This window comes from Halichoerus grypus, chromosome 3 (genome assembly GCF_964656455.1).
Source record: "Halichoerus grypus chromosome 3, mHalGry1.hap1.1, whole genome shotgun sequence".
Classification (NCBI taxonomy): domain Eukaryota; kingdom Metazoa; phylum Chordata; class Mammalia; order Carnivora; family Phocidae; genus Halichoerus; species Halichoerus grypus.
Genome location: NC_135714.1, coordinates 154,378,329 through 154,404,902, shown reverse-complemented (window position 1 = coordinate 154,404,902; position 26,574 = coordinate 154,378,329). Strand labels below are relative to the sequence as shown.

General features: G+C 34.6%; 1 protein-coding gene across 12 annotated transcripts in view; it reads left to right on the top strand.

Moving 5' to 3' along the window:
* The window catches only part of HMBOX1 (homeobox containing 1), a 194,110-nt gene that overhangs the window by 80,674 nt on the left and 86,862 nt on the right, over nt 1–26,574 (top strand). For 9 of the 12 annotated variants that reach the window (XM_078069466.1, XM_078069460.1, XM_078069465.1 and 6 more), the window contains exons 2-4: nt 1,895–1,974; nt 11,595–12,071; nt 20,252–20,337. In XM_078069466.1, coding sequence (XP_077925592.1) covers nt 1,952–1,974; nt 11,595–12,071; nt 20,252–20,337 — 586 coding nt within the window. In that variant the 5' untranslated portion in view covers nt 1,895–1,951. Of the gene's footprint in view, nt 1–1,894; nt 1,975–10,010; nt 10,250–11,594; nt 12,072–20,251; nt 20,338–26,574 lie in introns of all 12 variants that reach the window. The other 3 variants (XM_078069463.1, XM_078069461.1, XM_078069462.1) reach the window with 1 other exon arrangement.

Genomic DNA, 26,574 nt, shown 5'->3' with positions numbered 1-26,574 from the left:
TGATTTGCAGTACACCAAGTCTGTACCAGTGACTTAATCTCAGTTTCCTCACCTGTGAAATGAGGGTCTTTGGTAATTTACTTCCTAGATTGTCTGATTTAGTTGTACCATAGTCCTCATATTTGCAGAATAAAGGTCAGGATTGCTGTGAGACATTTACCAGCCTTCCACAGACTGTGGAAGTCTTCCCTTTCTAGCCTATGTATTTCTCATGCATATATGTAAAAGGCCAGCCACATAGGTCTACTTAATCCTTAAGCCTAGCTCATCATCTCCTTTAACTGTTCCTTCTCCCTGGAATCTTCTTCCACTGATTCTCACCTGCCTTCACACCTAGGTTTGGTGGAAGTCTTATTCTGATCTTCAGATAACAGCTGAGATCTCACTCTAGGAAGTCTTCCTAGTTCTCTGTAGCCTAAATTAATCTCTAAATTGTTACTCTCATAAACCTTGTATTTTTAGTCTTATCACATTATGCATTTTATTATAGAGGTGTGTGTGTGTGTGTGTGTGTAATTTTTATTTGACCTTCTTCTACAGTTTAATATGCTCCTACACTACTGGGACCATACCTTACTCTTATTATGACTTTGTGCCTCTGTCAGGACAAGTAGATCTTTAATATATTTTAACTGAATTTGAGCAAGAATGAAAAATGTATATTGACCAGTAATCAGTTTTTTGGCTTAGTTTGGATATTTTTGCAATCAGCAACACTTTCAGTAGATTTTCTTTGTACTTTATATCTACTTTTTTTTAGGACAGGTATTTCTTAAGTCAGCAAGAAAATTAACTACAACAGGAACTTCATTAAAGCTACAACTTAGGATATGCAAATGTGAAAGGTTTCTAACTTTACCCTGTACATTTCACATATATCATTAGTCACTGTTAGACACTTCGGTCTTGCTTAATATAATTCAGTGCTGAATGTGTATTTTAATGTGAGAGTTTTGACATCAACATTTTTAACTTTCGTATAATTTATAATCTTAACTTTGAGTTAATGGAAATTGTTGCTTCTATAGATTGTGGTTTGAAACTGCTAATAAGTTCAGTCAGTAATACATGATCTTTAGCTCCTAAGCCGTGAATAGTAGATTTCATTTTTTGTTAAAATCTATGTCTGAATTGAAAGGGGTCACAGGGTCTGAATGGTGAATAAAGCAGTAGAATGCTAATCAGAAGATAGAAGTACTAGACTCACTCTATTATTAACTTCCACTGTGTTCAGTAATCTAAAATAACATGGATACTAATCTCCTTTTTAAATTGTTAATAATAGCCCCTGCTACTTGATAGCTTGTGAAGTGCTTTCATCGCCATTTTAAAAAAATGTTTTAACTTCTTGTAGCTCTTTGAGGTAGTTATTGATCATCCCTGTTTTATAGATGCAGAAATTGAGACTTAGAGAAATTAAGTCACTCAAGATTTGGGTAGCAGTAAAATAAGTACCAATATACTTGGAACTAGACCCCAGAATTTACCCCACAGTTAAGACCTTTAGCTGTAGTCATGTTGTGGTGGGTTTTTTGCTTATAGGGTGCTGCATAAATGCACTGATATTATTATCAAACAGTGTTCTCAAAGGTCACAGTAATATATACATTCCATCGCACATTTATATCTGTTTCCCTGGGTGGTGTCTGATAACATTAAGTTTCAGGAGTATGATTTTTATTACTTTTTCCAAGTAAATAATTGTGAAAGCTATTAATAATATTTTTTTATTTTTTAAATTTTGCGTCAAACGAAGATTTCATCTTAAAAGTACAAAATAATTTTAAAAACATGGTTACCTGATGTTGACTGTTAATATCTTTAAGTTATATAAAATTTTTATTCAATATTTGATTAACAAGTATTTCTGAATTTTTCTGTCTTTATTCTACAGAATGGTTAATAACGCTGATCATCTCTAGGAAGGATATTGATTCACCTCATGTAAAGTATGCTCAGTTCCTTTCCAGTGGTGTAAGTATCTAGTCCTTTTCTTAATTTTTATCTTCCCAGTTGTTTTTAATAAAGTGAAGAAATCATTATGATTATGATCCAGAAATGACAGCAGGCATTCATAGAGTTGAAAGAATTTTTTCATAATCATAGTGGAAAGGAATGAATTTTCAAATCTATCAAACTTTCTCTTTTACCATTTATTTTCAACTTTGAAGTCTGACATTCATTTTTAACATAAAACTACTCTACTAATTATTTTAAACTGCTTAATAGGTTAGAAACTTACAAAATAGATGGCTAACTAGTGTTAAATTCCTTGTGACAAGCAGAATATTGGAAGCATATTACCTTAACCTTGCCTTTGTGTGTAAACTCCGAAGCACCTTGGCCATTTTCCTTTACCTCCTGGAGATAATAATGTAGTTAAGCCTGTTAGCTAATGTCATCGGTAGCCTTTCTTTGGAGTCAGGCAAAAAATACAAATTGAGATGGTGGTATTATGTTGAGAGTTTTTTGTGCTAGGATATGAACTGTAACCACTAGTTCGTATTAAATAGGCCTCTGAATAAAAGTATTCCGGGAATTTCAGATATTAGAGAAGATAAAGTATCTATTAGCTCATTAAGTGCATCTTTAGAGTCTAATGCAGAGTGCCTTTAGCATAAGTATTTTCTAAAATTTGGTGCAGTCTGTGTTTCGATTAAATTCCTTCCGTTTTGTTTGACAGTTCTATAATCCAGTAAGTAGACATTAACATAGATTTTCTTTATTATTTGGGTTTTTCATTAAAGTTTTTTTCCTCTCCCATTGACTCTATCATATATCAAAGAATCTCTGGAATAGGCCCAGGTGTTGTGAACTGTAGCCTGAGTTTCTGCTAAATAGCTATATCCTTGGGAAATGGCATGGCACTGCATTGCTTTTGGCCTTAGTTTTTTTTTTTTTTTAATGATATACTTGCTAATGGCTGTTTTTAATAGCCATTAGAATGTAAGCATCATGGGGCGCCTGGGTGGCTCAGTTGGTTAAGCGACTGCCTTCAGCTCAGGTCATGATCCCAGGGTCCTGGGATCGAGCCCCGCATTGGGCTCCCTGCTCAGCTGGAAGCCTGCTTCTTCCTCTCCCACTCCCCCTGCTTGTGTTCCCTCTCACGCTGTCTCTCTCTTTCTCTCTCTCTCCCTGTCAATTAAATAAATAAATAAAATCTTTAAAAAAAAAAAAAAAGAATGTAAGCATAATGAGGCCAGGAGTTTTTGCCTGATCCGTCCCTTGTTGAATCCTTTCTGCCAAGTACATGGTCTGACATATAGGCCATATTCAGTAAATGTTAGTTGAATGAATGATTTTTCTCTAAATGGTGTCCAGTTCCCTGATTCCACACCTAATTTATATTTCCCTCTATAAACTTGCATATTTACTTCGATTTTTTTCCCCCAGACATGTATAAGGTGGCTACAGTAAGAAAATTTCAATCTTAATCAGTGGTAATTTAAAAATAACTATTATATAGTGTGATTGGCACATTGGAATATAATCTCATTTTTCTCTAAGTCTTTTTATTATGAAAAGAACATTTTTGTATTGTTGTTTGTAGTCATAGCCTCTAATCTTTTGTTTTAGTCAGTTCTCTATTGGTTTGAATTACAGAATCATCTTATCATACTGTCAAGCTCAGTCCCCAGTAAATCTTCATTTCTTACTTACTCTCACTTCATTTTTTTATTTTTTTTTTAAAGATTTTATTTATTTATTTGACACAGAGAAAGCACAAGTAGGCAGAGCAGCAGCAGAGAGAGGGAGAAACAGTCTCTCCACTGAGCAGGGAGCCAGACGTGGGGCTCGATCCCAGGACCTGGGCATCATGACCTGAGCCGAAGGCAGCCTCTTAACCGACTGAGCCACCCAGGCGCCCCTCTTACCATTTTAAACTTTAAGATTCCCACTCCTTTGGTGGTAATAATAATTGTGAAAGAGGCTAATGTGCCATAAATAGTAAGAAGGGCCTGAGTACATCTTTAGTTGATGGATATTGCGATTACCTCTAGAATGAAAATACCAAGTATGTGAAACAAAACTAACTTATGAATAGTTCATATTTTGCCTAGTCATTCTAGATAAAAGGATAGCAAGCAGAATCAAGCTGAAGAAAATGCTAAATGCTGTTATTTTAATAAACTCTTAATAACTATTAATGCTTTACAAGTAAGGTAGGAATGTTATTTTTGCACAGGTGATTTCAAGATTAATCATTTGTAAATGCTTTAACCTTCTTTGCTCTATATGTTTGTAAAATTTAGTTTAAGAAAGTGTTCTGGACCAAATGCCAATCTAAGAAGGGTTTAGGTACAAATCCAAGTAGGGATAAAATTTATTATGAAATAGGTTTACTATTATGGTCTGATAGTGTAGTCTTTTGGAATATCAGTTTATGAACTGAGCCATAATTCCTGAATTTAACTGTTCTTTTATGCTTTAAACATTGTCTGTGTTACTGCAGTGTCAAAATTCTTCTCACATCATTTTCAATTATTGTTGGCCTGAGTCTGCATTCAGATTAGTCATTTAAATTGAAAGACATTCCTTATCCTGTGAATAGCTCTTGTGCTACATAAGAAAATTAATTCAGTTTTTACATGTTATCTTTTTCTGTTGTAAAAGAATTGCTGGTGTCATGGATTTAGATGACCTTTGGAGGTCATTTACTGCCATAATTTCAGGATTACATGCTTAAACTAGGTAAATTTTGAGAAGCAAAGTGTGGAAATGACAGGCTATACCTTTGTTTATGTTAATGCACATGGAGATACTATACTTGATATCCAAGAAAACTTCTAATCTTGGCATTTTCTCAATGAAATATAGTACATTCAGTGTCATATGCATGATTCGATCCTGGTCATGCCACTATCATTCTACTCTGTAGGGATCATGCATTCCATTTTAGCAATTGTAGATCTTTTTACATTAGGTGTATCTTTGTACTAGGGACCTCTCTTGGTGCAAGGCACAAACATCCAATTTTTTTTTTTTTTTTTAAAGATTTTATTTATTTATTTGACAGAGAGAGACACAGTGAGAGAGGGAACACAAGCAGGGGGAGTGGGAGAGGGAGAAGCAGGCTTCCCGCGGAGCAGGGAGCCCGATGCGGGGCTCGATCCCAGGACCCTGGGATCATGACCTGAGCCGAAGGCAGACGCTTAACGACTGAGCCACCCAGGCGCCCCCACAAACATCCAATTTAAACAAGGTATAGCATAAGGGGAAATTTATGCTCTTATATAACAAATATAGAGGACAGAGATGTAGCAGGGACTCAGGAATTACTAGAACAAAGAGTATGAACACTGCAGAGCTTTCTCCTTTGCTCTGCATTTCCTATTATGTCTGCTTTATTCTCCTACAGAGTCGCTTATTTCACACTGTGAGGAATGTATCAGACTAATATCTTCCTGCAGCTGAGCACGGTTATAGTGACTATCCATTTTCCCGCTGATCTAACCTAAATATTTTGAGGAGAGCAAGGCTTGGCTTCCTTACGTGCCCACCGTGTTGGCTAGGAGGTGGGGTATTACAAGTGGCAGTCCCAAGAACATGTGGTTGGAAACAGTGAGGCACTCTAGGCAGAAAAAATAATACATATGTTCTGTTATCTCCTTTTATGGCTTTTGGAATAAAAGTGTTTCCCATAGTGAATCTGAAATGACATAAAATATTAACTTGTTTCAGATACTGTGAATCTTGATAGTTCTAATATAAGCTTTGGGATGGTACTTTTCAATAACAGGTTAAAGTCATATAAAATTTATTTTAGTTTTATGCTGTCATACAGTGTGCTGCTCCATACAGAAAAAGGTTTAAAGAATTATACAGATACTACCTGCTCTGATATAAATAGGATAGGAAAATAAATAGGAAAAAATCAGGATTGATGTTTTTTGTCCATATAATAAAAACAGTTCTCGAAGTCCCATTTAAACTAAGGTCAGTTTAGGGTGTATTTTGAAAGCATTAAGACTGAAGTTAGCAAAGGACAGGTCTACTCTATTTACAAGGGGAAAGAATAATGTATAGAAACCTCAACTTACCAAATCAGTAAATTCAGGGGTTAATTATTTGGATTACTAAAGGGATTAGGCAGTTACATTTATTTATTTATTTATTTATTATTTTAAAATTTTTTTAAAGATTTTTAAAATTTATTTGAGAGAGATAGTGCATCACAAGCAGGGGGAGGGGCAGAGGGAGAGAGAGGGACAAGCAGACTCACCACTGAGCAGGGAGCCCGGTGTGGGGCTCGATCCCAGAACCCTGGGACATTTAACTGACTGAGCCACCCAGGCGCCCCTGTTTTTTAATTTCTAATTTTAATTCCAGAATATTTAACATACAGTGTTATATTAGTTTCAGATTTACCATATAGTGATTCACCAATTCTGTACATTACTCAGTGCTCATCATGATGTGTACTCTTAATCCCCTTCACCTGTTTCACCCATCCCTCACCTACCTCCCCCTCACAGTTTGTTCTCTATATTTGAGTCTTTTTTTTGTTTGTCTCTTTTATTCTTTGTATTTGTTTTGTTCCTTAAATTCCACATGAGTGAAATCATGGTATTTGTCTTTCTCTGACTGACTTATTTCACTTAGATTTATACTGTCTAGTTCTATCCATGTAGTTACAAATGGGAAGATTTCATTATTTTTATGACTAATATTCCTCTCTCTCTCTCTCTATACACACACACACACACACACACACACACACACACACACACACACACACACACATATATACTACATCTTCTTTATCCATTCATCTAACAGTGGACATTTGGGCTGCTTCCATAATTTGGCTATTAATAATGTTGCAGTAAACATAGGGGTGCATCTATCTTTTTGAATTAGTGTTTTCATTTTCTTTGGGTAAATACCCAGTAGTGGAATTACTGGATCATAGGATAGTTCTATTTTTAATTTTTTGAGGCACCTCCATACTATTTTCCACAGTGGCTGCACCAGTTTGCATTCTCACCAACAGTGCACATGAGTTCCTTTTTCTCCACATCCTCACCAATACTTCTTGTTTCTTGTGTTTTTGACGTTAGCCATTCTGACAGGTGTGAGGTGATATCTCATTGTAGTTTTGATTTGCATTTCCTTGATGATGAGTGATGTTGAACATCTTTTCATGTGTCTGTTGGCCATCTATATGTCTTCTTTAGAAAAATGTCTATTCAAGTCCTCTGCCCATTTTTAAATTGGATTATTTGGGTTTTTTGGTGTTAAGTTGTATAAATTCTTTATATATTTTGGATACTGACCCTTTATTGGGTATATCATTTGCAAATCTCTTCTCCCATTTAGTAGGTTGTCTTTTAGTTTTGTTGTTTCTTTTGCTGTGCAGAAGCTTTTTATTTTGATGTAGTCCCAATTGTTTATTTTTGTTTTTGTTTCCCTTGCCTCAGGAGACATATCTAGAAAGGTGTTGTCATGGCCAGTGTCAGAGACACTACTGTCTGTGCTCTCTTCTAGGATTTTTATGGTTTCAGGTCTCACATTTAGGTCCTTAATCCATTTTGAGTTTACTTTTGTGTATGGTATAAGGAAGTGGTCCAGTTTCGCTCATTTGCATGTAGTTGTTCAGTTTTCCCAACACCATTTGTTGAAGAGATTTTTTCCTATTGCATATTCTTGCCTCCTTTGTCAAAGATTGATTAACCACATAATCATGGGATTATTTCTGAGCTTTCTGTTCTGTTCTATTGATCTCTGTGTTTATTTCTGTGCCAGTACCATACTGTTTTGATTACTAGTGATTTGTAGTATATCTTGAAATCTGGGATGGTGATACCTCCAGTTTAGTTCTTCTTTTTTCCAGATTGTTTTGGCTATTTGGGTCATCTGTGGTTCCATACAAATTTTAGGAGTATTTGCTCTAGTTTTGTGAAAAATGCTGTTAGTGTTTTGATAGGGATTGCATTAAATCTATAGATTGCTTTGGGTAGTATGGACATTTTAACAGTATTGGTTTTTACAATCCATGAGCATGGAATATATTTCCATTTGTTTGTGTCATTTGGCATCTGCTTTTAAAGAGAAGTTCCTAGGATTAGGGTTTAATACATTGCTAAACACTGATAGAGCAGACAAATGGCTAAGGGTTATAGCAGAAACTAAAGTATTAAGTGTCTCTTATAAGCCACTTGGAAAATGTTCACATAGCTCTTTCAACAAACTTTATTTAAGCCTAATATACCTACTGAAAATGCACAAATCAGTAGTCACTACTTGGTGGATATTCACACTGTATATACCAGTGTAATATAACTAGCATAGAACACAGAACATTACCAACACTGCATAACATTTTAATAATAGATCATTTATGTGAAGCCAGGTATATTGTTCTTTTAAAATTGGTCAGGAGAAAAAAATAAATGAGTTACTCTGGTTGCAGTTTTCTCTTCTCTCCCAACTAGATGATGATATATTAGGGAGGGGGATATATTAAGCTAACAAGTAGTAAAGTACAGTTGTAATATCCAAAGCCTTTAAAGATTTATTTGTTTGAGTGAGAGAGAGTACGAGCTCGTGAGCTGGGAGAGGGGCACAGGGAGAGAATATTCAAGCAGACTCCTTGCTGAGCCAGGAGACTCACACAAGGCTTGACCCCACGACCCATGAGATCATGACCTGAGCCAAAACCAAGAGTCAGACGTTTAACTGACTGAGCCACCCAGGTGCCCCATAGCCAAAGCAGTTAGAATAGCTAATGATTGGAAACAGTCTATGTGTCTAAAATAGGATGGATAAACAAACATGTAGTATATTCCTATAACGAAGTACTACTCAACAATAAAAAGGAACAAACTGCTGATACACACTACATTGGACATGAATCTCAAAAACTTTATGCTGAGTGAAAAGAGTACATAGAAATTCCATTTATGTAAAGTTCTAGAACAGGGAAAACTTATCTGTGATGGGAAAAATCTGAGCAGTGGTTCCCTGTGAGAGAAGGGGCCAAGGATTAACTGGGAAGGGGGCACTTCTTGGGATGTTAGTTATATTCTGTATCTTCACAGGCATTTTCACAGGTTATGTATTTCTTTTTTACAGCATGTACTTCTCAAAAGTCATAGAATGGTAAACATAAGACTTGTGTATTTTCTTTTATGTAAATTTTACCTCAAAAGAAAAAACCTGAACAAATACTGGGTTCTAATTAATGCAATGCATGTGGAAGTATATAGGAGAAAGTGTACAGATGTCTGTAACTGATTTTAAAATGCATAAAAAATAAGATGAATATAGGTATGGCTACATAAGGGAAGGGATAGTTAAGTTATAAAGCAAATAAAATGTTAACAGTAAAATATAGATGGTTAGTATGTGAGTGTTCACTGCAAATTTCTTTTAATTTTTGTGTATGTTTAATGTTTTTCATTATAAAATGTTGGAGGAAAAACCCAGGCAATCAAGAAAGAATGTAATAATCATGAAAATAGGACTTGTATCATGGATAGCTTGTCACAGTGAGTATTGGAAGACAGCGGAAGATAACATACAAGTCTAAGGCAGACACTGCGACCTGTGACACAAATGGCTTGCAGCATGTTATTTGTGGTCCACAAAATGTGTTTGTTTTATTTTTAATTAGCCTGTCTCTAAAAGTAGAGTGATTTCACATAAAAATTCTAGATTTCTGCCTGCTTATTTTTAGAAGGATTTGAAAGACAAAATCAGTGGAACAGAGTAGAGAATCCAAAGGTAGATAGAGATTTGTGTGGAAATTTTGTATATGAAAAAGGTTGTATTTCAGATTAGAGGAGAAGAGACCTATTACTCAGTAAAGCATATTGGACAGCCACCTATGCATTTGGGAAAAAATAAAGCTCAAATCCTTTCACACTCATTAAGTAAATATAAATTCCAGGTGGAGCAAAGGTTTAAATTTAAAAACCTATTACTAGGACCTCTAGTCCATCAGTAGAGTGGTTTTATCTAAGTGTTTTTTTTTTTTTTAAGATTATTTATTTATTTATTTGACACAGAGAGAACGAGAGAGAGAGACAGAGAGCAAGCACAAGAGGGGGACCGGCAGGCAGGGGAGAAGCAGGCTCCCCGCTGAGCAAGGAGCCTGATGTGGGGCTCCATCCCAGGACCCTGGCATCATGACCTGAGCCGAAGGCAGCTGCTCAACTGACTGAGCCACCTAGGCGCCCCCTATCCAAGTGGTTTTAACTGGAGACTTAAGAGTTCAACAGCCTATATCCCAAATCATAGGATTCCAGTAAGTCCTGCTATGTGTTGGAAAGCAGAATAATATATGATTTTGGAGTCAGTAAGATCTAGGTTTAAATCTTTTTTCTACTCTTAATCAGACTTTTTGCAAGGTACAGAACCACTCTGAGACTTAGTTTCCTCAATGATCAGTCAATATAAGATTTTAAAAGTCTGCCATAGGACTTTGTTGTGAGGATCAGATGAAATTACATTCTATGAAACTCTTGCCCAATGCCTGCCTAGAAGTGAATGTTCAGTAAATTTTTAGTATAGAGGGATGAAGAAACAGACTTTGAACAGCTGTGGGGAACTGGCCCAGAACAGATGTTTACCTGTAAAGGATGAGAAAATTCCTTGACATTTATTTCCGTTATCAAACATTTATTAAGAGCCTACTGTATGCCATGCATCCTATTTGGCACTAGAACTATAAAAAAAATCTTTAAAAAAATCTTAAATTAGGAAAGTCAGGTTTTATTAAGAAAGGAATTCAAGTAGTGAGAACTTTTAAATTTGATAATTTGCTTAAACTTAATATTGTTATGACTCTGACATTTTCTGGCTTGCTACAGTTTCTTGTGTTAGTTAAAGGAAACATAATGTGGAAGCAATTTCCCAAGAAAAATGAATAGTTTGGCTGCAACCATGAAAGATCCATTTCTCGGGATAACTATTAAGAGAGAATGCATTACAGAGATGAGATACTAAACAAAATTGCTAAGTGGTGGGTGAAATGGTGCTTAATAAGTTTTTTTATGTACCTTCTTACTTTTCCATTTAAATTTTTGCTGGTTATTAGTATTTGCCTGAGCTTACCTTACCAAGTCATTTGTTTACACTAAATGAAGATACAGACTTCCTAGGTCAGTTTTGCTGATATTTATTAAAACAAGATAATACAAACTGTTTTCACAACAACTTTTCATTAATAGTACTCTAATGTAGAGTAATGAATTTGAGATGGAAAAAACACCTGTGAATAATCACAAATGGGCTAGGATTAAAAGTGTATGTATGTAATCTGTTGTTTGGTATTATTGCCATAACTGAAATTTTGGTTCAGATATTTACCAAATTGAGGAAAGTGTAAATTGTATGCCATATGAAATTGGGTTTTGTGTTACACCTAATATCCATCTGCTAATAAACTCAGTAACTGTACCAATCCATTTGCCATGACAAAAAACATTTTAGCATGGAGTGATAATAACTGTTATAATAATAATGTGTTAATCAATTTCAGTAAAGAAATTGATGTAGAAATATTTTGCATCATCTCCTGAGCATTCTCTATAATGATATGTTCTTTGATACATGTTGTAAATAAAAGGATTTTTTTTTTTTTTTTTTAGTTTGCTGGAAACCATGTCTCACTATACAGATGAACCCAGATTTACCATAGAGCAGATAGATCTCCTTCAGCGCCTTCGGCGTACTGGAATGACTAAACATGAAATTCTCCATGCCTTGGAAACTTTGGACCGTCTTGATCAAGAGCATAGTGACAAGTTTGGAAGAAGGTCCAGCTATGGAGGAAGTTCTTATGGAAATAGTACCAACAATGTTCCAGCATCTTCCTCTACAGCTACAGCTTCCACACAGACCCAGCATTCTGGAATGTCCCCATCTCCTAGCAACAGTTATGATACCTCCCCACAGCCTTGCACTACCAATCAAAATGGGAGGGAGAATAATGAGCGATTATCCACATCCAATGGAAAGATGTCACCCACTCGCTACCATGCAAACAGCATGGGTCAGAGGTCTTACAGTTTTGAAGCCTCAGAAGAGGACCTAGATGTAGATGATAAAGTGGAGGAATTAATGAGGTTAGTTCTTTTGCTTACTCAAGAGTCCCCAAAATGTCTATGTTCTTAGATTGGTTTTGAGTAATATACTGTATTTCAGCTACTTACCTATAGGAACTATGATTTCCCCCTCCTCCCCTTGGAGATGAAAGAAAATATTTTCAAATTTTATGATTTTAATTCAAATTTTGTCTTCTCTACCTTAGCCCTCTTTGCTGCCTGATAAGCCTTTTCCATTCTGTTTATCAAAGCAGAAGTTAGCCTTCTCTTTATAGTACTAATTGCTAACATCTGAATTTTCTGAATTGTTAACACATTCTAATCCTTAGAGTTTTCTGAGAAAAGATGATTTTATCATGATACAGAATTTGTACACTTAGTTTTTCACTCTAACATACCACAACAAAATAATTTTGAGCACCTATTATATAAAAAGCTGTGTTCTTAGGAAGAAAAATAGACATGGTTTCTACCCCTAAGAAGCTAAAAGTTCTAATTTAATAGATGCCACACACACACACACACACATACACACATATATATATTATCTATTACAAGGTAAGTGTAAACCTTTGTTGTTTAAAACACTGAGAAAAGAAGTCCACTTTCAAAAGAGGTAATTAGGAAGGGCTTCACACTGGACCTGGAACACTCTGAGGCCAGTAATCATGTGTTTTTGAATATTGTTTCCAGGATCTAGAATTGTCCTTGGCACATGCTAAGGGTTTAATGTGTTAAGTGAATGGATGAATTTGAGCTAAATCTAAAAGGATAGCTTTTGTTTTGAAATATAGGAACTTTATTTAAAGTTAAGGGAATAGTAAAAGGTAGAGAAGGCAAGGCATATTTAGTTTTATAAAGGTTGCATGGGCTAGACTATGGTAATAAGAATATTATATTAGGATGCAGTACAGGTTTGGGAAGATTTGAGTTCCACACAAGTAGTTTATGTTTAATTTGATTGGAATTAAGGATTTTTTACAGGTCTGTAGGAATAGACATGATAAAAGCATTATTTTCAATAGATTATCACTACTGTAGTAGGAGGAAAGCCTGCAGATAGATTAGTTACAGTAGATAAAGAAGCTGTAGCACAAATTTGTCAGAATAAAGTTAGAACCTATAATTATGAGTTATAGTTCTTCCTAAGGATTTTAAGACTAAAGATAGTATAATGGTGACTTAATATTGCATATGGAAGATCTATTCTATAGTAACACAGTGGTAAAATCTTTTAAATAAACTGTCCCGACTTTATTTTTAGGGTAGCACTGCCTTATATGGAATTGTGAACTAAATGGACTATTGCATCTAGATTCCAATGTAATTCCTGTAATGAATAGTTTCATAGAGCAGCCATAGAGCCCTGTTACTTCCACTCCCCCTGCTTGTGTTTTCTCTCTTGCTGTGTGTCTGTCAAATAAATAAATAAACTTAAAAAAAAAAAAAAACTTAAAAATATAAGAGATCAGTTTGGTTTTGAATTCATTTTCACTTGTTAAAGCAGCTGGCCACAGTTTAGATGTTCCTTTTGAATTTAACATGTGTATCATTGTCATGATTGAGAGGGAGAACCATTGCAGCAAGTAGAAGTTACTTAAGTCATTGAAATATGACAAGGTTAGCTTTTAATTATCCTGAGTAGAGAGGAATCAACAATAAAATTTATACTGTTGCTGTCATTAATCAATTTTAATAAGCTTTTAACATAACAATTAATTCCCAAATGTGTATTAGACTACCACAAAATTTGGGGAAACTTTCTTGTTAACAAAAGGCTCTGAAGATTGGCCAAGGTCTAAAATTTGTACAAGGGTCTAAAAAGATAACTACTAGCTTTTACATTGGCATAATGTTGTAATACAACAACTATGTTCTCAAAATAAACAGAAAACCTATTTAGCAATGATTAGGATTTGTAGTTAAATCCCACAATTAACACACATTCAAGTTTTATCATTAAAAATATACATGTTTTTGCATTGTTACCAGCATTTAATTTACTGCCACTTGTTGCATAGTTAAGATACTTTATCTTTACCCTATTCTCTGCTTCTTTCTATGAACTGCTACTTCGGTTCTCTCATCATCTAAGGGTCTCATTGAACCTTCTGGCTCTCTGTGGTTCTCTGCCATTGTGTCCTCACCCACACCTGCATTCCTCCTTTGTGCCCACCTCTTATTTTTCTCAAGTTTGCACGTAATAACAATCCTTAGGTCAGAGGGAGAAGTTTATTGCATGACTGTTCTCACTTTTAATCATTATAACCATGCTGTGTATGAGGTACAGCAGAGAAATTGAGATTCATAAAATTTAAATAACTGACCCAAGAAATTTTAAATATTAAGTGGCAGAGCCTGAATTCTAACCTATGTCTTTATTACCATGTCTCTGGTATCTGTTGCCTCTGTAAATAAGTTTTTCATGTCTGTAGATTTCAATAAGATTTTAAGAACAGTGGTTGATGTAACACAAGTGAAAGTTGTGAATGCCTTAATGGGCTGTTGTTCCTCCCTCCCTCTACCGTCACATGGTATTTGCCACTTCAAATCAGTTACTAACCAGATGAATTTTTATTTGGTAGAATGTTAGAGAAATTTTTGAGCAGTGAATTTTTCTGAGTATCCTGTGCCACATAGGACTGTACTGCCCTCTCTAATCACTCAACACTATGATATTGTAGTGGGTTAGATTTGGTGGGCTGTAAGTGGGGAGAATGGGTACCTGAATGCCTTCCTGCCTCCTTTTCTAGATAATCATATATAAGTCATATCTTGCATGCTCCATAGCACTCAATCATAAGTTAATATTTTTCAAATCACATAACCCATTGAGTTCATAGACTTAACACCTACTAATTTCAAGGTACACAAAGGAAATTTTTTATAGATATTAACTTATAGGGGCGCCTGGGTGGCTCAGTCGTTAAGCATCTGCCTTCGGCTCAGGTCATGATCCCAGGGTCCTGGGATCAAGCCCCGCATCCGGCTCCTCGCTCTGCGGGAAGCCTGCTTCTCCCTCTCCCACTCCCCCTGCTCGTGTTCCCTCTCTCGCTGTATCTATCTCTGTCAAATGAATAAATAAAATCTTAAAAAAAAAAAGAAATTAACTTATAACTGTACACCTGATCAACTTAAGAAAGAATCAGAAAGAGAGAAACTGCTACTTTTCCCATTTTTTAATTGATTGGGGTGAAAAAAAAAGAAACCAGATAGTGGGTTCTCAACAAATTATTGAATATATAACATTTTAGGAAGGACTTTAAAGCCAAGAGCTAGAATGAAAACCCATTTCACATATTAGTATTTTTAAAATGCATCTATTAACATACATATTTATATATCGGTATATATATACATTTGTTAATATTATAGTGTAGATCTGTTCTTTCATGTATATATTATAAAATAACAGTTGAAATGAGGCTTATCAGGAATTCATAAACAATGCCATGTATTAAGTTGTTATTCTTAACTACCCATGTACTAAATTTTATGACTGTTTGTATTTTATATAAGATCCAGGACTTTATTCCGAATGCTTAACTAGATCCTTAACAATCGGTGATTTAGGGATAAGTATTTCCTAAGTTCAGTTACAATGTTGTGTATACATATAGAGTAGCTTTTCTTTTAAAAATTTTAAATTATGCTTTATCTCCCTGAGTAGAAATGAAAGGGAGCAGGTTCTTATTCAAAAGTTAAAGAATTTGTATGTAATTGTATTTTCCCATCTGTGATATAGTCTCTCTTTGTAGGTATTGCTCCATCTCTGGAAGTCTTTGAGATAGATGGCTGCCTTTAAGGAATCCTAAAGAATGTGTAGTATATATCAACTGAGAGAATATGGAAGATCTTAAAGCATACAACTTTTAAACATGTACTCTTTAATAGTCTTTGTTCCAGAAATGGAAGGATTGCCATTTTGAGCTAGCATAAATAACTTTTTCCATTCTGATTTGGGAAGCTTAAACATGTTTGAGATTAAGAATTTAGAGCTGTTTTCTAAATTATCTAGATCAGGTTTGCCATTTTACAACCTTTTATCTTCAACTACAAATTTGTTCATTCATTGAACAAATTAAGCTCTATTATATGCAAACCCCGTGATGAATAAGACACAATCTTTGTGCTAAAAGATTTCAGTCTAGTAGGAGCGATAAGACCAGATCAGAACAACTATAATATAGAATAGCATGTAATATATTAGCATGTGAGTAGTATAATTGAAATGATAAAGTTAGTTATTAGAAGAAGGAGATCTTTTTTAGCTGTGAGGATCAGGGAGAACTTCTCTGAATAGATGACAGTTAAATTGTGTCTTAAAGAAAGGGTGATTCTACAAAGAGGCATTACTGATTAATTCATTTGGATATTAAGAAAGGTCTGTAGATAACAATGGAAAGTTTAGCATGTTATAAAAATGATGGTAATGGAGGATGGAAAGGAAGAATTTTATCTTCATGTGGAAAGCACCCAGAGAGAAGAATTCAACATGGCTGTGATTTGGAAAAGGTGGTAGGAGGAGATGACATGGATTTTAAGTGGTCTGATGCAAATAGACTGGTAGCTTATCTTGGAAGTAAGCTATGGAATCAAAGAAAGATCAACTTGTGTTTCACTTTAATTTCATAAGACTTGAGGAATACAAATCATGAGGAATGTGAGATTTTATAAGAAGTGAATTGTGATGAGTGCTGGGTGATTAAAATAAAAACTTGAAAAAATTAGTACTCAGAAAAAAAGTGAAGAAAAGGGATTCATTCTTTTTAAAGAGGATGAAAAATTTCAAATAAAGGGAGAAAGTAAGTAGTAGGAGAGTATATGAAAATTAGATTTGGAGTAAACGAAGGAGTTTTCACACCAAGAAACTGGTCATTTCACAGAGTTACGATGTGGACAGTAGGAGAGGCAACTTGTTAAAGGAGACTGAATGAGGGGGGATATTTGAAAGTTTAAAGAACAAGTTAACCCTGTAGAATGGAGGTCTTTGAAATACACAAGAGAACTGGACACAAGTGAAAGTTGAATACCATTACTATTTTGAAAATACAGGTTCTGTATTTTCTGTATTTTCTGAAAGCTTGAGTTATACCACTTCACTTTTAGGAAAGCCTCCATTAGTACCTGTTTTCACTAACTGAAAGAAATCTGAAGGGGATTTTTACTTTTACAAAAAAATGCTGTTACCATACTAATGTTGGTCTTTTATAAAAGCAGAGTGGCGTAATGCAAACTTTCAGAAAGCAGGGGATACGTGTACCTAGTGAAAATAACTAGATGACACATCATTGCTTGTGTCTAAATTGACTTCATAGAAATCTTTCCATGGTGCCTTAAAGTACCTCACGCAGATGTTTACTTCAGTCATAGGTAGTTACAGCAGATCATTTGTTTCTTCTTTACCTGGAATTCTTTCTGGGGTTTTATAAAATAATAGTCATTGTTTATTGAATGCTAAAGTTTCAAAAATTTTTACATTGAAGAATTTTTTATTTTATTTATTATACACACACATATATGCACACATTTAATACTATATTTCATTTAAATTTAATTTCAGTGTGTGGAGAAAAATTTTTAAGAGTCTTGTGATGAGGGTTTTATTGTTCTCATTTTACTAGATGATGAAACCAGGGTCCAGCTATATTAAATGACTTGCCCAAGCATAACCTTATTTTTTAAATCTTATGTTTTTCTTCGATTTGAAAAAGCTTCTCTCTGGTAAAGCAGCTGACAAAAGAGGTTTTGTTATTATTTTTTTTTACTCATCGTGGACACTTACAAACTTGCCAAGTATCTAAAAATATAGTCTATGAGAGGGTAAGTGAATTACTGCTATTTTGCAGACTTTCTGAAGTTCCTTCTGTCTCAATGCAGTCCTTGATAATATCATACTGCAAAGCTGTGAATAATTCCCAAACTGGATATTTCCTATTGGAATAATTGAGTGTTATGTCCTCTTTATGATTTAGTGTCTACTCTAGGTGAATTTGATTTAAGATAAATTGATTTAAATTCCAATTTAAATCAGTAGTCAAGAAAATACCATTTAATCATTTTCCCCAAAAGCACATTTTTTATTTAACCTTAATAAATATTCTCTTAAACTTGGTTTTCACTTTCCTAGAAGGATATTCTATATATTGCAATGCAGTGCTTTATTTAAATTTTTTCAGATTAATTCTGAAGTTGTATCAGAAACTGAATGATTTGGTTGTTTTATTTACATAAAGCAAATGAAATTCATACTGCTGAAGTTCTCTCTTGCTCAGCTAATTATTGGTGGATATTTAAGAGCCATTAGGCCTATACTACCTGTATCTTACTGAGCAGTTTGTTTTATTTGACTTTAAAGTGTATTTATTTGTGCCTTTTTCTTTCAGATACACAATTTTTAAATAAAATGAGAATGCATATTTTTCAAAGAAATACTTCAAATATAAACAAGTGAAAGTTTTGGAAAGAATCTAGCTGGTATCTAGATAAGAATCTAGATGAGTATGAGAAATTTTAAATATTGGTTTAGGCAGCTGACTATTTTCTTTCTCTAGGAATCTTTTTGATTAGGATTTCCAACCAGTAGATCAGGAATATACTGTAGAGCTTCAGATTGAAGGTTGTCCCTACTATCGCTTCTCTGCCCCTTTCCAGAATTCCTGAAAGGGAACATGGAATCCACCAAGAGAATGTATCGCCTCTCCTCACCAAGGGGCTAAAATATCCGCTCTAATTCAAATCACAGCTGATTCTTTTTGGATAGGATCTTTTCTTTTGTTGCTTCAAATAATCTTTAAAGAAACTTGAGCTCCGGTAAGAAGTTTGTGGTTCATTTACAACATGATTTGTGAAGATTTCATGATCCCTTTGTCTCAGATCAAGGGTCAGCAAACTTTTTCTGGAAAAGACTAGATGGTAAGCATTTTACACTTTGTGGCCAAGAGGCAAAATTGAGGTTATAATACACATACTTACAGCTAAGATAAAACAAAAAGATCACAAATTTTTACTGACAAAATTCAATATAGAATAATAGTAATTGAATATAGTTTTTAAAATATAGGTCTAATGAGAAGAATAGAATTTTTGGTGGGGAGGATATAATACTTTGCTTAATTCATGTTCAAAGTTAGTATTCTCTGTCACCAAGTAATGATTGCAAGTGTTCATCTGTGAAAACCATTCTTAGCTCATAGGTTGTGTAAAAACAGATGGGAGACCATATTTAGCCATAGTTTGCTGACCCTATATGAAATTATAAATTAACTGCTCTTCTGTGTTACTTTTGAGCTTGATGAAAAATCAGTGCTTTACTTACGTAATCCTTTTGAACATAAAGCATTCAAAGAGAAATTGGTTGGTTTTAAGGGTTTAAGTTTAAGTTTTACTTAAGTATTTGTCCTGATGGAGAAATAGAAGTCTTGCCTTTCATTGTTATTCTAGTGAATGTCTAGTCTTTTGAGAATTTGCTGTTGTCTAGTGGAGGAAAAATTAGGTCTATAATATGTAGTCTCAAGGACAAAATATAACATAGTTTTAAATATTCTGTATATTACATATAATAGGAAATGAATAAGTGCCTTTTTTATATTAAAATTATATATTCACCTCATCCCACTTAAATTTTTTTTGGTTTAATAGGAAAAAGAAGGCAAATTAAATTTCTTAAAATGGTTGATATTTTAGCAGTTGTAAGAATGATGATGATTTCTGTTCCTTTAACAAAGGTTTTAAAATTACTGAACATAATATTTATGTAGTTATAGAGTTAACCTGCAAGCCCACAATCTACTCACAACTGATTTTTGTTGTTATTGTTGCTATTTATTTTTCTAGGGTTTCTGTCTGTGTAAGGTATATTCATTCCTCAGTAATGAAACTTAGTATATACCATATGGCAGCCTTGTTCCTAATATGAATTTTACACAGCATGCGATTAACCATCCTCTGGTATGAGACTTGTATCTCCTGTGGTATTCACTAAAGCGTCTGTCTGATGGTGTGATGTTTTAGGACTTGAATATTTGGTGTTTCTTGGTTTGTTTTAATTTTGTATTTTCACACAAGCTTGGTCTGTTTACCTTTATTTTTGTGTCCTTTCTTTCTATGTTCTCCCCACCTCTCTGCTTCACCTTTCTTAGCAAAGATGAGGATTTCTACCTTCAACATACATTGTTGGTCTTGTCTTCTGTTTTTGTTAGGAGGGACAGCAGTGTGATAAAAGAGGAAATCAAAGCCTTTCTTGCCAATCGGAGGATTTCCCAAGCAGTTGTTGCACAGGTAACAGGTAAGAGCTGAAGAGCCCTTTATTCTGGAATCATGTCTAGTCTCTGCCTTCTGGTGCAGATGTTGGAATATTGCTTGCATTTCTGCATTGCAGTGCAGACCTGTCAACTTAGGCATAATTATGCCTGTGATTTAAAACCCATTGTCTCTGATATCATGGAACTTCTCCAGTGATTTTTTTTTTTTACTTGTGCTAGTAAATTTTATAGCATTTGTGATAAGCACAAAATTTCCCATTTTATGGCTAAAAAAGGGTTCTCTGGTTTTTTTGTCATTGTGACAGAGCTCATGACACATGCACATCCAACTGCTATTTACATTTCATATTTTTAAAAGCTTTACAGTCCTCCTGATTCCTGATTTTACCGATTAAAAAATGATTCATGAGAGTAAAGGAAGTTTTGTTTTTTTTTTAACCACCTTTCTGTATGTGAAAGCTTTCCTCAAACCATTACTGAGAAGATAAGAGTTATCATTGTCTTCTCTTTGTTCTTTATATCCCATCCCATTACCCACCCCACCACAGCCCCATCTTGAGTATGTGGTGTATATGTATCATTCTCTATTCAGATTGCATTTTTTATAGAGTTACTAAACTTTGGGGTAGCATGTCTTCTTTGTTGGTATGTAGTCTTCCTTTCTTGGGTATCAATGGTTTATAAGACCTTAATAAAATCAACTATACCCTAGTCATGAGAGGAACCAGAAACTCTTGTAACTACATTTTGTAGTTGATACATTGTTGTATGTTGCACATTAATAGATATGAAAATTATATTTTTCCTCCTCCCACCCTTTTTTAACATGCCATTAGCAGCTAATGTGACTTTGGGCTTTTTAGCTTCTGGACCTCACTTTCTTACCTCTACAATGAAATAGTTGGATCTGATTATAGTACCTTCCAATTTTAAGATACCATTTCTATTCTCTAGACATTGATATATATTAAAGCTAATTTACCTAAAAGGTTGTTATTGACCATCAATATGGTTAAAAATGAAACTTGAGACTTCAGAAGTCTTAAATTTCATCCCAAGAATCTAAGGTCAGCCAATCTTAATACATGTATGTGTGTGTAATATATAACACTAGTAATATATTTTTATAAATGATGCCTCTGTTCATGGTAAAAGATTTTAATAAAAGGCATATCCTTCCATATAGAAATCTTAAACAGGGGGATGATGTGTGAATTTAATTTTTGTAATTTTCAAAAGAATATTTAAAATAAATTTTTACCTTTATCTTCAAGGATTAAGGAATATGCTAAGGGCACTATAGGGGCAAGTTAAGTGGGTTTTACCAAAACCCAGTGATGTGCACTATGAAAAGATGAAGTGTTGTCTTTTAGGGCTCTTACTTTGCCTCCAAGATTAGAAGCAATAGTATCTTCTATTTTGCCAGCCTACAAAAAAGAACAAAATTGTAATGTTATAGAACAGTATTATAGAGTTGATTTTTTTTTTTTCCAGGTGGAAATATTTCTGGGGATCTTGAATACTCTGAATCTTGAATCATCTTGGACTTTTAAAATAATAGCTTTTGAAACCCATCTGACTTTGATGCAAATTATAATAAAATACCTTTAAATGGAATTTCTTAGGAATATCTAAAAGGACTAGTTATACCATAATGGATTAAACATAGTAGCATTGCCTTTTTGGAAAGGGAAACTGAAAGATGTTTCAGCATCTTGCATTATTTGGAGCTTGTTAGAAATGTAAAGATACAGGCGCCTGGGTGGCTCAGTTGGTTAAGCGGCTGCCTTCGGCTCAGGTCATGATCCTGGAGTCCCTGGATCGAGTCCCGCATCGGGCTCCCTGCTCGGCAGGGAGTCTGCTTCTCCCTCTGACCCTCCCCCCTCTCATGTACTCTCTCTCTCTCTCTCATTCTCTCTGTCTCAAATAAATAAATAAAATCTTTAAAAAAAAAAAAAAAAAAAAAAGAAATGTAAAGATACAGAGTACCATCCTACATGTACTGAAACAGAATTTGCATTTTAATTTTAATCAGATCCCCAGGTACTTTGGGTTTGAGAAGTACTATTCTAGGAGATTGGTAAGCGTTCCTGACATTAACTTCAGTGGATTGGCATAATTTTAACATTGTCCCACTCAGTAAGAGTCATCATGATGCCATCTCCTGTTTTTGAAAATATTTTTACATATTTATTATCTGTTTATCACATAGACCTTTCTTTTGCTGCTATAACCATAGTATTTGGTACTGTTAAAAGCTTCATCCCCCATTTCAACCTCAGTCCAACTTATTCTTCCTCTTCTTCATTCCTACTCGAAAAGCTTGGGTGCATTTTCTCATAATCAGATATCTTTGATAGTTCTCCATTGTCTGAAAAATGAAACTCCTTATAGTCTGACTCCAGCCTCCTTTTTATTGTCATCTTGTATTCAGTATTCTCCCTAGCTAAATTTAGGTACTTGCCATTTTCAGAATTCTCCTCACTTGGATGCTTACAAATCGTTTGTACCTAGGATGCCTTTCCCCTTCTCATCTCAGCCTTATAAAATCCTGTTTATCAAAGTTACCTGTTATTATCCTCATTCTGACTTCTCTGATCTCTGCAGCTCTTGTAGACCTCTCTTTTTTTCTGAAATCAGTTACACTAAGTTCACCACGCTTAGGTACTAAGCCTCATTTCAGTTATGCATTTTAGAGTAATGTTCTTTAAATACAGTGATCTTTCTTATACATCCTGAAAGAGTCTAGCATTGTACATGCTCTCTGAAGATTTCATATTTACCTAACTGCCTTGTAGCGCTGTCTTGTAGGGTAAAGGGAATTTTAGTGAAGCTAACACAAGCTATACATATGAAAATTTATCCAATATGACTTTGTCCAGTGATGTTCCCTCTCCAGAAATATTTATTTGCTCAACAAATGCTGCATGAGTTTCTGCCCTTAAGGAATCCCATTTTACTCTTATCTGCTTTAATTCAATTATTTACATAAGGCAGGGGAGTGAGATGATTTATAGCCACATTGCTTCATTGTCTCATTGATCAACTTAGTGAATTCATGTATTTCTCATGTATTATCCTGTTACATTTTCACCCGGCCCATCCAGCCATCAAGCTAGACTCAGGGACAGGGCTTTTCATTCTAGAAAAGAGATCCAGCTACAGAATAGTGAGTTGGTGAGAACCAGTATAAAGCCTGGCCCTCATAATTGCCATACTTGGCATAGGAAGCCTATGTAAGGAAGCCTTCTAGGCATTTAGGACTCACTTACTATGGGTACCTGATCTCAGTACATAGGCATGTTTTTGTCTTTAAACAAATTAGTCAAGTGTATCTTAGAAGAATATCTACTTGATGAAATCTATCCCAGATATAAAGTTTAAGATGTGGCACTCCAGAATCTCTGTCCTATAATGGAGTCTTTTAAAAAGTTAAGTTCAACTCTAATATGTGAAATAATGAAATAAATCAACCTTGAGATAAAAAGAATAGGCATAACAGAAGAAAATGCTAAATAAAGTGTAGTGAGGTGCAAAATTATAACACATGTGCTTGTTCCAGAAACAAATACAGAGACTTCTTTTTATAGATTTGGAGGATTTCTATAATAAGATAAACAAGAAGTTCATGGGTGGGGTCTGTATAAATAATATCCTACTGATAGGAAAAATGACAGTATAAACAGGATATAATAACAGTGCCTGCTGAATTTCCCAGCATGTTATTTGTAGCAGCTTTCACAGAGTCACAGCTGCTCCCACCAAGGGTGGATTTTTACCTCTCTTAGAGGTAGAGCAGGATTCTAAATTCTGACTAACAATAGTGGGATGGGGAGCATAGCCCTTGCTTTAGTAATAACCCACACATGGGTTTTATATTCACTTTCATGGTAAAACATTTTCTTTGGCTCTTAGAATTACGAAAACATGATTTTCTTTTTAAATGACCTCTGGGAAAAATCAAGCAGGCAGAATAAATGAGTAAGTGGGCAGAGCTTGAGTGAGTGCTTATCAGCCAAAAAATACACTAATTGGATTCATATCCTCTTAAAATGGAAGAAGGAAAAAAAAATTACTTCTCTGAACTTTAAGAAATCTAACACAATTTTGTTTTCTTGAATGATATTATAATGAAAAAGGAGCCATGAAACTTTAGAATACCGAAGTTCTAGTCCTTCTGTCTTAAATAGCCTTGGGGTCCTGGGAAGAATTATGTAGCTTCTCTGAGCCTCATTTTCCTTATTTATAAGATGAGGGGCTTTGACCAAATATTTCTAAGAATGTTTTCGAGTTATCAAATTCTATTCTGTTTTTTGTTTTTTAAAGATTTATTTATTTGAAAGAGAGAGAGCATGCGAGTGGGGGAAGGGGCAGAGGGAGAGAATATCCAAGCAGACTCCCGCTGAGCGCAGAACCCAGCACAGGGCTGGATCCCATGACCCATAAGATCAGGACCTGAGCCAAAACCAGGAGTTGGACACTCAACCAGCTGAACCACCCAGGCGCCCCAAATTCTATTCTGTTTTTAAACAAAGTTCATTTAACCAGTGTGCATCTACCATCTCATTCCCAAAATGTAAGAATTTGTGTAAAGAGAAGCTCTGAACCAGTTTTAGAAATGTTCCAACTGTACTTAGATCACTTCCCTTTTTTTAAATTTATCTTTAAAATGAAGAATGAAAACACTGCATATTCAATTTAATTATAATAATTTCTTTACAAAGATAGGTATATATTGATCCTCTCCCCAAGCAGAGAACTTCAAACCAGATATTAAAAACCAACTAAAGTGTCAATTATATCTTTTTTAAAAATAGACTTCATTTTTTAGAGCAGTTTTAGGTTCACAGCAAAAGTGAGTGGAAAGTACAGAGTTCCTGTTTACTCCCTACCCGCTACGCATGTACAGCCTCCCTACTATCAGCATCTAGCACCAGAGTGCTACATTTGTTACCATGTGTAAACCTATATTGACACCATTATTGTCACCAAAAGTCCATAGTTTACATTGTTTTTGTAAATGGTTTTGTACATTCTGTGAGGTTTTAAAAAATGTATAATGACAAGTATCCACCATTACAGTATCATAATATGATGCTACAGTTTCACTTCCTAAAAATCCTCTGTGTTCTGCCTTCCTTCCTCGCTGCTAACCCTTGGCAACCACTGTCTTTTTACTGTCTCCATAGTTTTGCCTTTTCCAGAATGTTACCCTAGAATATGTAGCTTTTTCATGTTGGCATCTTCCTCTTAGTAATATGGTTTTAAGATTCCTTAAATGTCTTTTCATGACTTGATAGCTCATTTCTTTTTGGTGCTAAATAATATTCCATTGTCTGGACATAACATAGTTTATTCTGCCATTCACTACTGAGGGACATCTTGGTTGCCTCTCAAGTTTTGGCCATTATGAATAAAGTTACTATAATGTTGGTAGGGCATATATCACAGACTGTAGTATTGTCCTCTTGTCATACAACCAAATATAATTAATTGTCAGGCTCATTTAACAAGATTTTATCAGTTCCTGTGTAATGAATTTCACTAGTTTTAGATAGATCTCCAGTTTGAAGGCAATTATCTGTCTACAAAAGGTAAATTTCTATATTGGAGATTTAACTTCTGTCTCCAAATTGAAAAAGTTTAGAGTTTTTGTTTTTTAGGAGAAAACTTCTTTTCAGATCTTTGAATGGACTTCAGTTACCAACAATATAAATATTTTTGCAGAGTGCCTTTAGGATTTTCTCTTGTTTTGTAGCCTCTAGAGAATAAGAACAGATGTTGTCCTGTGGTTCAAAAAATTCTTACTTTTTTATCTCATTTTCTTCTATCTTCTGCAACTTGCTGGCAAAGTATTTTCTTGTAAACACAACACATAAGTTTACGTTTTTCTTTTCCTAGAGAAAAAGTCCAGCCTCTATATCTGAATACCCACATTTTCTTAACTTTGGTGATAGCTAAGTGAAAAATTGGGGTGAAAATAATTTCAGAGAATACTTCAGTTGTTAGAAAATCAGTTTGCTACAGTTCTTGAAATTCTTGAAATTCATTGTTCTACCAGGGCTTTCATCATCTCAAATACAGTGTATAGGACTGTACATTTTTAGTGTCAAAGTTATGAAGGTTGGTTTGCAAGTAAGAACAAGATTTTTCCTCCACCTGTATTTAAAGTAGAAACTATATTTAAAAAATTTTTATTCCACCATAAGCTTTGATAAAAGTGACTTTAAAAGGTTAGACACAGATGTGGTTTTTTCCCC